Source organism: Alligator mississippiensis, chromosome 1, assembly GCF_030867095.1.
Source record: "Alligator mississippiensis isolate rAllMis1 chromosome 1, rAllMis1, whole genome shotgun sequence".
NCBI classification, from domain to species: domain Eukaryota; kingdom Metazoa; phylum Chordata; order Crocodylia; family Alligatoridae; genus Alligator; species Alligator mississippiensis.
In genome coordinates this window covers 294738668-294753062 of record NC_081824.1, presented here as the reverse complement: position 1 = coordinate 294753062, position 14395 = coordinate 294738668, and the positions used below count along the sequence as shown (strand labels likewise).

Here is a 14395-nt window from a genome sequence, read left to right as displayed (position 1 = left end):
AACAGTTTCCTCTCAACTTCATCTCCTAAAAGTGTATCATGTTGTTATGCATGCACAGTTAAACAGTTGCAACTTTTTACCTCAGATGTGTCTAACAAACTGAGATGGATAAAATGATCCTTGTTTAAAGATGATTTAATATTTAATTTAAAATTGCATATGCTCCAGGATACTTTGGGATGAAAAGTATTAAAAAACCTAACATATTTTAGTAGCTACACTTCTACAAACCAAAATGCTAGGCTACAGCATTGGTTTTTGCCTATTCTGCATTTGTACATGCTACAATTTATTGGAGAACATATGGATTTGCATTTATTTTTAAGGTCATCAGTACCTTGCAAGAGGTGGGGATGAAGAGGCTGGTGAGCTGTAAGAACTGCTGTCATCTCATCATGGTCAGAAGGATGTATATATTCATAAATGCTATTTCCAGTTAGCTCCACCTGTGAAAAAACAGTAGAAAACATTAGAAAGTACATCTAGAATTTTTCTTGTATTATAAAGCAGTCTTCAGTGACCTGCATATTCTATATCTGTCCCCTGCACACTGTCCATTATACTTTATAATACAATTTTAAGTTTTTTAATATACTCCAAAGTTTAAGTTGTTTATAACATAGCCCAAAATTAGCCCTGTTAAACTGAATCATTTCTTCCTCAGTGACAAGTATTTTCAGGGATTTTGTGAGCATTTCTGATGTCATGCTGGACACAGGGGAGTCACAAGTGGAGACAGCTGGCAAGTGAACAGATTAAACAACACAGCCCTACAAATGTGAGATAGCTGCAAAAAGGGGGAGAAAATATCTCCATAAGCAGTATTAAATTTTCAAAGCATCACAGGAGATGAAAACATTAACATGTAAATGTTTCCAGAAACCATCAACCAGGTTCCATCGTCATCTGTGCTTTAACAGCCAAGCCACCCCATTGGTATATCTCCTTTGACTTTTGACTAATACCATCCAAAATATAATCAAACTCTTATTTAGGGTTGAATTTAGAGGATATACTCCCACTGATCCCAATAGGCACTGAATCCCGCTTCAAGCGAATGTGCAGTATAATGTAGTACATCAGTTCGGCAGTGTCTTAAATTTCAGCAATATACTGTATTTCTGTTTCTCACTCAGTCTGAACCTCTGTTCATGCATGGATGTACGTATTCCTGCCTTTCTAGATACCATGCACATAATAAAAACATAAAAAGTGGAACGTGCTATTATAAGCTATACCCTATGTCCTTTTGCTAACTCTGTTTGGCACTTGTAAAAATGCAGCAACAAAAAGTCTCCAGATAGATGCAGTAATTGATTTAAGTAGAGACCCAATACTTTGAGCCTGTGTTTTAAATTAGTGTCAGGCTGCCCAATTGTTCAATGTAGCCTGATGTCCATTGGGCCCCAAAGATCAGACACAGCGGAGATTTGAAGTAATTTAACCTATTCTTCTGGGCCAATCCAACTGATTTGCTAAGATGTGCAAGTTGCCTTTTCTTTGGAATAAATGAAGTTGTCTCGCCCACAAAGCAATCTTTTCCTGAAAATGTGTCTCATAGTTCCATTTTCTGCATTATTCATGGAATGTTTCTTCCCAGCACTAGACAAACTAATTCTTTCTAGTCATCTATTCCGCCACTGTTCCCTTCCACTCCTCCCTGCAAAATCAAAAGCATTGGTACTTATTTGATATTGCAAACAAACATTTGCTTATTTCTTTAAATAAAGTTTCATAGCATATGAAAAGCAAAGATACAAAATTAACAATGTTAATTTGTTTAAATCATTTCCCAGTGAGTAACATTTAAGAATTCTTGACTGTTCCTCTTCAGGATTGTAACAGGTGGGCACAGCAATGTTAGTTCATTATGTTTTAAGTTCTGCATCTGGGAGAAGGTTAAGAGTTCAGAAGAGTGCACTGTTCTGTGACTCATGTTTTTTTAAATAATATTTGGGCAGAAGTAGCATTTCTTCACAGCCATCTTCATGACTGTCAAAAACACACACAGGCATATACCATTAAGATTCTTGAAAAAGCAAATTCACCACGTATTAGATATTGTGTATTGCACTGCTCTAAACCGTAAAAGCAGTCCGACCTTAAAATGAATTTTATCCTTAGTCCATAATGTTTCAGAAGAGCATTTTTTGCCTGTGAAATAAACCCGATTGAACCGAACAATATTGTTTAAAAAATGTCATAGGGGAGGATGTTTTCAGGCCAACTTCCTCCATTTTAAAGGCTTTCCTCCGTTCACTGTCCAGTAAAACTAAAGACCAATTAGGATAATTCAAAAGACCCTTATTACATCTTTAGTCTTACTGAGTACAGTCATAATCCTAGACTTGAGTCAAATACTTCAAAAATAGAGTTCATATGAATATCTCTTACTTTTGCAAAAGTACCTCTATTGATATAAACAAAACTGCAGACAGGAGTAGGGACTAATCACAGAAGGATTTGCAGAATTGGGCTTCTGATCACAATTTTAATTGCACTATAATTCAGATTTTATTTTAAAAAATAGTAATAAAATGTTTTATTGAACTAATAATTAGTTTTCTTTTACCATCCATAGGGAGATTAATTTTACTCTTACTTGTGTGCGGTGCTGGTGAAACCAGTTAGATTACACATATATTACTAAGAGCAAAATTTGGCTTACTGATTGCAAAATGAATGTAGGAAAACTAAAGCCATCTGAGAAAATTGGGAGCTAAACAATAGTCAAATAACCAAAAAATTTGGAATTAATATTTGAACTGACCACAGCCTCCTGTCGTGCACATTGCATATATACTTTCTAAACCCACAATACAATACTGAACACTTAAAAATAAATTACTGGTTGAATCCATAAAACTTCTATGATCTCATGCATGCAGCGTATTAAATCAGCCCCTTGGATACAGGATTTTTATATCTGTAAATACCTACTTACTACCAAATTTATTTATTTCCTACTAAAAGCTTTTTTATGTGTAACTCAGCTGTATATCTTCCTGCCAAGAAATGTTTCATAATAAACTGAGGACTAAGTAAGTGGATTCTGCATAAAATAGTTACATATTTTGCTGAACGAAATTAAGTTTCAAATGTTTTCAGTTCAATATTCAAAGATCTGTGAAAAAAATCAAAGATAAGCTTCTCTCTCTAATGAAATGGGGAAATAGCTAGGAAGCAGGTCTAAACTTTAAAATGATCAAATCTATTTTTCAAAATTGTTGTCTAATTTTTTTTAAAGGCTTTTCCCTCAATGCTGCAAAACATGTGGACAGCAATGTCTGTGTGTACATATTTACAACTACTAAACTGCATAGCTTATTTCATATTATCAACTTTTCAGCTGATGTGCCCATAGAAATAAATAAGGGATTTACTCAAAGGATTGTTAGATAACATTCACATAGGCCACTTGTAATGTGTGAGAGACATGCCCCTACATTTGCAGACATGTGATGTGTATTTATAGAACCTTCCATTACGAAATGCTAACACACAAATCAAAGGTTCATGAAATAAAATCAATATAAATCTAAAAGTTTAAAAAAAGAACTTCATCAGGGAATTCAGTCCATTTATTATTCAGGGAAAAAGGAGATATAGGATCAGCTTTTCAGCTGGTAAAAATCAATGGAGCTATGTTAAAATCAGTGGAGCTACGCTGATTTACATAAGATGAGAGTCTGATCTGCAGCATTTACTATTCTAATTGGCAGGGTAACCCCAAGTCTGGCTTCTATTTTCACAATGATAGGACTTCTAAAAAAATACTGTTTCTGGTATTTTTGCAAGAAAATACATCAAGGACACAGACTTAATGGAGAAAAATAAGAGTTGTATAAGATGGTGTAAGTTTTGCACTGTTCTCTCTGCTGAAGCTAAAATCAAGATCAGCTGAAACTAACAGAGGACTCCAAGAATATCTTGTAAATGTTTTTAAAGGCTTTTTAAGTGTAGTACAAATAGCTTTTAAACAAATTGCACTTTAACTGGAAAACAATTTGTAGAATAGTAATTGTCAAAATGTTTTTAAAAATGGTTTTTTTACAAAAATTCTAAGAGGTTTTAGAAAATCATCATCAATAACTCAGAGCACTCCAGCCAATCCAAGCTGAGCCTACACTCAGATGTAAGAGTTCTTGTTGAAAATACAGTGTAGGATTATGACGGGATAAGGAAAAATTGCAGAATTTGCTGCTAGGGGCTAATCCCACTATTATTGGTATCAATGGCAAAATTCCTTGCGACTTCAAGGGAAGCAAGAACAGGAACTCATTTAGCACAGACCTTTTAAAAAAATAAACCCCTGAGATCCATGTAGATCTGTCCTAGGATTAAAGTGTCTAAAAGAAAACTGTACCTTAAAAATAATAATAAAAAATGTAGAGAGTGGGAAAATATGTCATGATATAGCAAATACTGCTGAGAAGGGGGATGCTGAGCATTTTGTTTCTGGAGTGAAGGAAAAGAATATCTTATTCAGGCTCCCAGTCAGTATTTTACTGATACAGACAAAAGGAAAAAATGCATACTAGGTAATGTCTGCGGTTGCCTTATGCAGGCTTAATTATCAAACCCTGTAGCAATGGCCTTTAAAACAAAATGTAAAATACTGCTCGCTAAGTGCCACCCTTAATTTCACACATTTTCTTTGCTCTATATTGTTCCTAGTTGTTCAAGGCAACAGCTCCTTTTTTAAGATGTAATCATAATTTGCTGATGGATCTTGCTTCAGTAAGCTTGACAGACTAAAATCTTCCAGTCCTTCCTTGGGCAAAGAATTTCAGCTAGAGTTTATCAAAATGCATCTAAAGAAAGTGGGTGAAATTCACCCCTATTAGAGAGCCAGAATAAGTATCATCTTGAAGGTTTAAACAGGATTTAAATAGTTCATAGGCCTTGCGGTAGTCCCCTGCATCAGGCTGACCTTCAGCCCATCTTCTTTAATGTAGCATATTTAGCTTACTTTACTCTCTCCTATTAATTTTGTAGTGCTTCAATTTTGCTAGTACGTATTGATCGCAACCTACAAGGTCCTGACAATTCATTACTTCTACAAAAACAAAAAACAAACTAAAACGGAAAGCAACTTTAGTGCAAAAGTCTAAAAGGAAAAGACTCATAGTAGAGTAAGCAACAGTACCTCATACAGAGGAAAAAGGGGAAAAACAAAAGAGAAAAACTTTAGTGATGGCTAATAGGAACATATACAGTTTTAAAATAATTAAACTATATAACTGGGATCACACTTATTGTGTTCATTATAGAACTTTTAGCAAATGGGAGTATAAAGCCTTTAAGAAAGACATTAAAATCAGAATTTAAGATACAGGAAAGTATTATTTCAATAAAAGCAATGTTTTAAAACCATTGAAATATTTCACTTTGAGAAACAGCAACATACCTTATGCCACAGCAGATTTGAGAAATAGTTAAATACAAAATTATCTTTGGAATGATATAAGAAGTTGTAGAAAAAATATTCATACAAAGCACTGAGTTGTTTCAAATGATCAAACTTTATTTTAATAGAGACTACAAAAATATCAGAAATTTTCTTCAGATTTAACAAGTAGCCTTTTGGGATAATACAAGATCTACTTCTCAGACCTATTAAAGTTCATTTCTCTAATAGCTACAAGGTATGAATAGCAGAATTGTAAAAAATACACCTAAAAGATTTTTATACTTTCCCACTAAAAAGCAACATCAATCACAACTGAAAATTAAATTGCATGTTTAATCTCTAGAACTCAATGCCTTTGGTCCCAGGGACAGCCTTCCTGTATCTTTTTCACCAACTCCTCCAAACTCCATTGAAAGAATAGCACACTTTTCTTATTTCTCCATTTCCCTCCCTCTGCTAGTATTCATTTCTCCCTGCTTTATTCATTTTTACAAAACACTTTGGATGTAGCAGATATGAAAGACACTGCTTACAAAAAAAAGTTTTTTCTTGAGAGTCTGATCCAGACCCTAATGATACCAATGAAAGTTTTCCACTGGACTTTTAGATCAGGTACTATCTGAAAATGTGTGCAATATATTTTCAACTAAAAGTATTAAAATGTATATTCTACAATACATATTATTCTATTTTCTGCCATACCTACCTGTAAAAGTTAAAAAAAATTAGAAGTGTCCTTTAAAAAACCGCATATACACAACCAATTTCTACTTGTGCAGAACAGTAGTAAACAGAGTTTTATGAGTTCTATCACAACCATATAAAATGCTTTACTGAAAAGACCACTGAGCTGGAAAAACTCAGGAAAAATTACCCTGAATTCCATGTGAACGCTCATAAATCTGCTCCCCTTTGCCATAGCACATTTACCATAAAACTCATGTTCTACATCAGATTTCCTTTCTATTTCATAGCAATTCTCAATATTGTACACCATCCAAAAAGGTACAGACTGAAAATCTCAACTTTTGTCTGAGATGTATAATATTACTGCACAGGCAGTAGGTTTGAGTTTCAGGCTCAAAATGTAATTTGCAAAAAAAATATTATTTATTACCCTGCTTAAAGGTAATAAAGAGCAAAATATAAAAAAAACCAAGAAAAGATATAAGGCAAGACAATCACTTGGCATTTGTAAGTAAATGACGCAAATAGTGCGTTTTCTTTTACGGAAAAAAAGAACCCTTTGTTTAGGGGAAGATATTATCGTCACTATCACTTGTAAATCCAAACTTCACTGTTTAACAGATGGACAGAAAGTCACTCCTACCTGGGAAAGACCAAGATGTACAGATGCTGTTTCTGAGATATACATTATTTTTCCATCAGCTGCTACCACAAAAACAAAGCCATCCAATGTCTGCAAAATAAATAAATAAATTAATTAATTAATAAAGATCTCCCTGTAGATAGTACAAGCTAAATATTTTAAGGTGTTTTGGAAGAAAGATTTTATCTCACTGTCCCAGAGCAGAAAATACATTATTCAAAGTACAACTTTAACTCATGGTTTCCCTGTGAAGACTATCACATACAAATTTGTGAAATCTAATTCAATCTCTACTTGCAGATGCTAGCTTTACTGCTTTACTTTAAGATAACATTCTCCTGTTGATTCTGGTTATTTTAGTACTTAGCACAAATCCTGAGTTATGTGGTACTTAGGGGAAAATCCATGAGTATACAGGTCATTTTTTATGGTGTAATTGGCAGAAAGGGCTTACCGCTATTTGCAATATATTTAATGATACCTTAAGCAATGTTTTAAATTCTTTTGACTATCTTATTGATGCTTTTGTGAACAAAGGATTGCCTGCTATGTAATTATCTTGAACTTACAAGGGATGAAACAGTCCGTAAAAATTTCAGGAAAAAACAAACCAACCAACATGAGACTCTTAATCAAACTGAAAGTGACACGTATAGTCGCTCATCTGTAATACTGAAATCTAGAAATCTTAACTAGTTGGAACAGTTTATGCAAACTTATATTCCAACCCAAATTCTTACATGAAGTAAGAAACAAGTATTACTCATGCAAGTAAAAGCTTGGAGGCTTTACTTGTATATAGGTATCTCAGAGAAGAAAAACTGATAGAATAGAAATGAAAACTACAAAGCTGGACACAATGCAACTAATGAATGAGTGCCTTGATTTTTGGGTGGTCAGATTCAGACACTTTTAATGCGGCTTATTTTTTCCTAGCCAGATTCAAGAAAAACGGAAGTATTTCATATCACTAATCACCTTTTAAAAGGTTAAAATACATACATATGAAGCTCACTGAAAAAAAAGATATAATGTGGAAAGAGGAAGCTGATTTTTAAAAGTACAAAGATAAAACAAGTGGGATTTTTTCTGTTTGCTAATTTATATTGTATAATACTGAACCAAGAGGAAAGCAATAAAATCCTGTATGCACCACTCTTACAATGCTACCCCAATAAAAAAAAATCTAAATTATTCTTTGGCCTTCTAACTATTTTATAGCATGTAATTGAAACCAGATTACTTTTACCTATGCTTTTTTACCTTTTTGTGTAACAAACAAAACCTTGTTGAGATATTTAAATGGCAAAGAAATCACTGTGTCCTAAAACATAGTTTTGCTTTAATATTAATTGTAAACTGGCAAATGCTTCTCCATACTGTACTTAAATTGTGATAGTACTTTAATTAAAAACCCATCTTCTTAGGGTTTTCTAGCACAGCTACTTTCAACTTTAAAATATTTTTGTAAGGGCTATTTTAAAAACTTAGTTTTCACTAAGTGCTGATTTTATAAAAATGTTAAGTATTCATAGTCAGAAATAACTATTTTTAAAAATAATTTTACAAGTAATTAGCATATACCATTACTTAACTGTTTTGGCATCATACAAAATATAGAAAGGCTAAGATTAGGTGGCTAGTGTACAAGCAAATATTATATTATAAAGCTGCACATGAAATTTCTGAGGTAAACCAGTGGTTCCAAAATAGGTGATCCCATACTTGAAATAATTTAAAATAAAATTTAAAATGCATATTTAGCAGCTCATTGGGAATTCCTCCAGGAGCACCACTACCCAGCCTTGCCAAAATACATTTATTAGAGCAGTGCTACCTTGCTGCAAACCATTAATGAAAGATCTCTTCTCTTTCTAGAAAAGGGCGTTTTCTAAAGTTGACTTATAATAACAAGGGTGCTATGACAGAAAGGGAAAAATAAAATCACTCTTTCATCTCAAACCTCAGCTGAGCCCGCTTAGTTTCTGAGTAACCTGTTTCCCCTTTTTTCCCTCCGTTATTAACCTCTGTTGTTTTATTTATCTTACAAAACCAACAGAGATGGGACTAATGAAACCCAGCATCTTCTATCTGTCCAAACCAAGGGGGAGGAGGGGCGGCAGAGTTTACCGGGATCAGTCCCTAAGGTTGGATTTAGGGACTAATCGTCCCTTAAAAAAATCGTCAAAATGTATCACTCGCCTCCCTCCTGTGTCTCGTCTTCCGAGCAGCAAAGACAAGAAGCCGTACAACCATTTACACTCAATTGCAATTACACCCAATCGTCCTCGGGTATTGGATCAATTTGGGAGCGTTTTCGAGGGACCGTCTCCAAGGGAAGCACACACCAGTGCCTAACACAATCGGACAGAGGTTTCAAGTGCCGCGGTGCAAATAGCCGCTACAGAGCAGCCTGGAAAGCAGAGCGGTAAAGGCAACTCTGACATGCATCTCCCCACGGAGATGCGGACTAGATGATCGAGAAAAGTTTTGCAAACCGCTTTGCAGTCTTCACACATCCGAGGGGGATTTGCTTTTTAATCTCCAGCCCAAGGAACAATTAGGAAGGGGGGGGGGGGACAAAACAGCTCTCTGACCAGAAATGAACCTTCCCCCGTAAAACCAACATTATAAGATCACCGTTTACTAAGTCTTTATATTCGGGGAACGGCACAAAATCGCCTTATTTTTTTTTTTAGATGCAATCGTTTCTGTTTGACTGCCCCCCGGGGCAGAGCCCAGCCCGGGCCCGGCACAGTCACACCTGGATGCCCAGGTGCGAGGGTGCAGGAGCCGGGATCCAGATGTGGGCGCCGCCCGCTCTCCCCTGCTGCGGGGAGCTCTGCCTCCCGCCCTGCCCGCACCTACCTACCCCGGAGGACCCTCGGCTGCCCGTGCCGCTGAAACATCTCCCCTCCCCCCATCCCCGCGCCTACCTGCAGCAGGTGCGAGCCCAGCTCCTTGGCCACGTTGTCCAGGGGCCCGATCCTGCTGGGCTGGCCCCAGGCGTCCCCCAGCCCTGCAAAGCAAGCGGCAGGGGTGAGGCTGGGCGGCAAGCGGAGCCCAGATCCCCTGCGGCCGCGGGCCCCGAGCCCACACCAGCCCCCCGCTCCGGGCCCGTGCGCTCGGGGCAGCCGGCGGGAGGCTGCGCCGGGCGGGGCGCGTGTCCCCGGGCCGGGACTCGTTTGCTCCGAGCCGGCGGTGCTTGCAGACGAGCCCATGTTGAAGCTCTTCGCTAGCTCCGGGCCAGCAAGTCCCTGCCCCGGGCTGGCGCCTTTCTTTTCTGGGGGAGAATCTCTGTGCAAGGTGGGGGCAGATGCATGGAGGAGCCCTGCCCTGTCTGCCCTGCGGCCTCCCGGTCCGGCCCGTGGGCTCCTCTCCGCCGCTTTCCCCGCCTGCGGGAGCCCAGGCGCAGGGCCGCCACTTGTCCCGTGCTCCCGCTGTCTGGAGCGGGACAGACGAGAGCGGAGCAAGCTGGGGAGGCAGCAGAGCCTCAGCGGGGAGCGCCGGGGCCGGACACACGGCGGCGCGTGTTTCCCGCGGGCGCCCCGCAGGCACAGCCCCCGCCCCGGGGGTGCGCGCAAGTGTCCCGGCCCGGCGGGCAGGCGGCTCCTCACCCTCCGCCGGGCCGGCCTCAGCCCCGAGCCTTCTCCCGGCGCCGGCCCCTGAGAAAGGCTGCGGGGCGCGGCCGGCGGGGAAGCCCGCGCTCGCCTGGCTTGCTCCTTGCGGGCCTGCTGGTGCTCCCGGTCCTCAGCCGGGCCGGGGGCGCGCGCGTTCAGGGGGCTGCTGCCTTGCTGGAGGGGGCGCCCGGGCTGGAGGGCAGGTTTCCAGCGGGGCCGCGGTGCGCCTGCGGCCGGCCCGGCCAGGCCCGGCCCAGCCCCGGGCTGCTCGGGGCGGCGGGCGGGGAACTCCGCGCCCATCCTGGCTGCGGCGGGGCCGCCGCCTGCAAAGAGCCGCGGGGCTGCGGCCGCCTCCCTCTTCCCGGCCCCGTCGCGAGTCCTCCGCTTCGTCGCGGCAAACCCCGGGCCGGGCCGAATTAGCGCCTGGGCCGGGAGCGACCGCGGCTGCTGCGGGGACCCGCTGCTCCCGCCCGGCCCGGCCTCCGCCCCGGGGGCGCCCGAGTCCTGCCCGGCTCCGCGGGACACAGCCGGCCTGCGACCCCGTGGGGATAGCGTGCACCGCACACACCTGCGTCTGGATGTACGTACATCTGTATACACACACAGTATATGCATGTAGTACAAATATCATCTACACACGCATCTCTCTCTACACACACACCTATCTACCTAATTATACACATACATATTTATAATACACACACACATATACAATCTTTCCTGCCGAAGTGCAGCGGGGCTGGACCCGATGATCTGTAAGGTCCCTTCCAGCCCCTAACATCTATGTATACATATACTGATAGTTTCACACAGATATTTATATTATACACTCACACGCATATTATATATATATATATAAAATTATACATACATACATACCTGTGTATATACATATCTACACACACGTGCATATACAGATATCTTTATATTAAACACGCATACATATAGCGGTGTACACAAACAGATATACACACATGCACACATACGCGTGTGTGTACATATAGCTCTATACATACACACATTTATATACATCTATATATGTCAAGATATATAGATCTATAAATATCGATATCTCTCTATCTCGATAGATAGAAAGATGGATAGATAGATATCCATACCGAGATAGAGATGGATATGGATATATCTATATCCCCGCGCACACAAATCGCGGCGTGCGCGGAGCCGTGCGGCGCGGGGGCAGGAGTCAGTGGGCGCCGGGCAAAGCAGCGCCGTCCCCCTGGCGGCCCCCGCCCGGCCGCGGGTCTTGCCGCCCTCGGGGCCGGGCCGGGAGCGCTCCCCGACGGGCGGCCGCGCTCGCTCGCTCACCCTCGGGGAAGACGGCGCGCATCTTGAGGTAGCTGGTGGTGAGGCGGATGATGGAGGCCTTGTCGAGCTGCGACGTGATGGCGGAGGGCAGCGGCAGCAGCTTGGCCAGCTCGAAGAACTCGCCGTTCTCCTTCTCCCGCCGCGTCTTGGCCGCGTTCTTGGACTTCTCCTTCATGGCGGCGGGGCAGGGCCGACCCGGCCCGGCGCATAGTAGCCCCGCGGCTCCCGGGCCTCCGCCTGCCCCGGCGGGGCTCACCCCCGCGCTCCGTCCCGCGCAGCAGCCCCGCGGCAGGGGGCGGCCGTGTGTCCGCGCCGGCTCTAGCTGCCTCCTCCCGCAGGCATCGCGGCGAGGCCGGGGCCGCGGCCGGGGCTGGGCCGGGGCGGGGCGGGGACCTGCCCCCCGCGCCCACGTGCGTGGCCCGGCGCCGGCGGCGCGGGCCCGGCCCGGGGTGCGGCGCTGTCAGGGCCGCCCCGACGCCGCCCGTGCAGGGAGGGCGCTGCGGCGGCCGCGACTCCCGCTCAGCCCCGGCCCCGGCTGCACGGCGGGGGCCAGGTCCCGCCCCGGGCCCCGCGGGGCCGCACTTAGCGCCCGGCGCGGGGGAGGGGCCGGGGGAGGAGCGCCCGGAGTCGGGGCCCTTCCCGCGCCGCAGCCCGGCCACGGGGCACAAAGGCCCCCGCTCCTTCCCGGGCCCGCACACGCAGGGGGGCAGCCGAGCCCCGCCGGGGCTTCCCTCCCCTGGGCCGTGCGGGCAGGCGCGGGGCCCTCCCCGGCCGGAGCCCCGCAGCCGTGCCGAGGCGCCGGGCACCTGTCCGCTGACAGCGCAGCCGGCGCGGCGCGCAAAAGAAACAGCCGCCCCGGGACAGCTCGGCTCCCCCTCGGCCGGGTGCCGGCGCGGCTCCTATTTGCGGCCAAGACACCAGCCCCCTCGGCCGGCCCGGCCCCGAGCGGCCTCCCCGCGGCCCGCGCCGGGCCCGGAGGCTCCTCTCGCCGCGGGGCCCGGCTTCCCCCCCCCCTTCCGTCCGCTCTGGGTGCCTGAAGGAAAGGCTGTGTTGGTCTACGGGCAAACAAAATAGGCAGAACTCTTGGCAGAGGTGACATCTTTCATTAGACCGACTCAATAATTGCAGAAAAAAAACCCTGTCTTTTATTTGCAAGCTTTCAGGCTCACTCGCCCTTCCTCAGACGGAGAATGCACAGCTTGTAACATCTCTCCCTGGTGGAAATGAAACTTCATCGAGTTTCCGTGAAGGAAAAAATGGATCCCATGTCCCAACCTGGCTTTGGGTAACCGGCTGGGAAGGTCCCTTTGCACCCCCAGATGCTCCCTTCAGTGGGTCTCCCAGATCCCAGGCCAGCCCCAAACCTGCCCTCGCCCTCCTCGGGGTTTCACCAGAGCAGACCAGCAGTATGCCAGGTTTCTTTGGCCAATTAGGCCTCGATCCTGCAAAGGAGAGAAGAAATGAAACAACCTAGGGGCAGGTTGATGTTAACAGACCCACTTCTTTTTAAGCTAAGCACAGGCGCGCATGGTTGCAGCGGGGCCCCTTCACCTAGTTCCTCCTCAAGTCTAAATGGGAGCCCCGAAAAGAAGGGAATCAACGGAGAGGGGAGCAGGCGCGGCATGGCTTAGTGGTAGTTTCCTAGCACCTCAGTTTGGCAGCTTTTCAAGCGGGTAACTGAATAGGAGGAGAGAGAGACTTCTTGGCCGTGCCTGACACTTAAAGCTTGCCCATGGTGAGTTACTGAGATAAAGTCAACAAGGGGGATGTCAAACTAATTTTTATCCTCGGTTCATGTCAGAAGTCCCACCAGATCCCTTGGGAGAGCTGGGGTGATGTGGGGGGGACACTAAGTAGAGCTGGTCAGGATTATTTTTTTTTTTCAATTAAACTTTTTCTGTCAGAAAGTGCACACTCACCAAAACTATTCCCCCCCCCCGAAACCCTTTTCAGGGAAACTTTCAACACAGAATCTCTAGACAGCTCCCTCCCTTCAAAAATAGCAGATAGTCCCTGGTTGTGACCACTGATTTTAATAAAACTACGTAGGGTGTATACACTTAAGCATCTGGTGTAAGTCTTCCAGGGCCAGGTTCTTAGATTTGAAAGGGAGTTTATTTTTCATTTTATGTTGCTCGTGTGTATTTCAGAGGGGAGCAGTTACACATCTCAAGCTTTAATTCAATCCTCAGAGCATCTGGACTGAGGGAAAACACCGTTATTTTAGGGTCAAGACTGCTGCGAGTTCTTAAACTATTGTCCGTTGTGCATAGGCAACTGGTAGGGGGTGCACAGGGTGCACGTGACCCCTGTGACAGGGTCGGTGCCCTCCGTGACAGCCAACACTGATGCAGTCAGTAGGGCTGGTGCCCCACCTGACAGGGTCAGCAGCTTCTGCGGGTGCCCCCCACCCAGGTTCAGGAGGCACCAGTCACTCATGGGCTCAGCTAATTCAGTGACTGGCACAGTAGAAAACTATGGCATTACTCAGGTGAACAAATAATCAGCCTTCGAAACATTTGTCAGGGGACGCTGCATGACAGCTTTGGCATTGGAATGAGCTCAAGAAATAGAGGATCAAATCTTGCAACCAGTCCTTGTTTGTCCCAGTAGCTGCTGCTCAGGAGGGTACTAGGACGTAAAGAGAAGATATGTATTAGTGTTTAGAGGGTTTATAAGTGGCTTCTTAGCTTTTGTTTTAAACAA

At 44.3% G+C, this 14395-nt stretch overlaps 1 protein-coding gene across 1 annotated transcript in view; it reads right to left on the bottom strand.

Moving 5' to 3' along the window:
- The window catches only part of SIM2 (SIM bHLH transcription factor 2), a 66029-nt gene extending 53965 nt beyond the window's left edge, over window positions 1-12064 (bottom strand). Inside the window, exons 1-4 of the mRNA XM_006278701.3 lie at window positions 11690-12064; window positions 9680-9762; window positions 6744-6833; window positions 338-446 (exon numbers count right to left, since the gene is read on the bottom strand). Coding sequence (XP_006278763.1) covers window positions 338-446; window positions 6744-6833; window positions 9680-9762; window positions 11690-11864 — 457 coding nt within the window. The 5' untranslated portion in view covers window positions 11865-12064. The remainder of the gene's footprint in view (window positions 1-337; window positions 447-6743; window positions 6834-9679; window positions 9763-11689) is intronic.
- Window positions 12065-14395: the final 2331 nt, after the last annotated feature.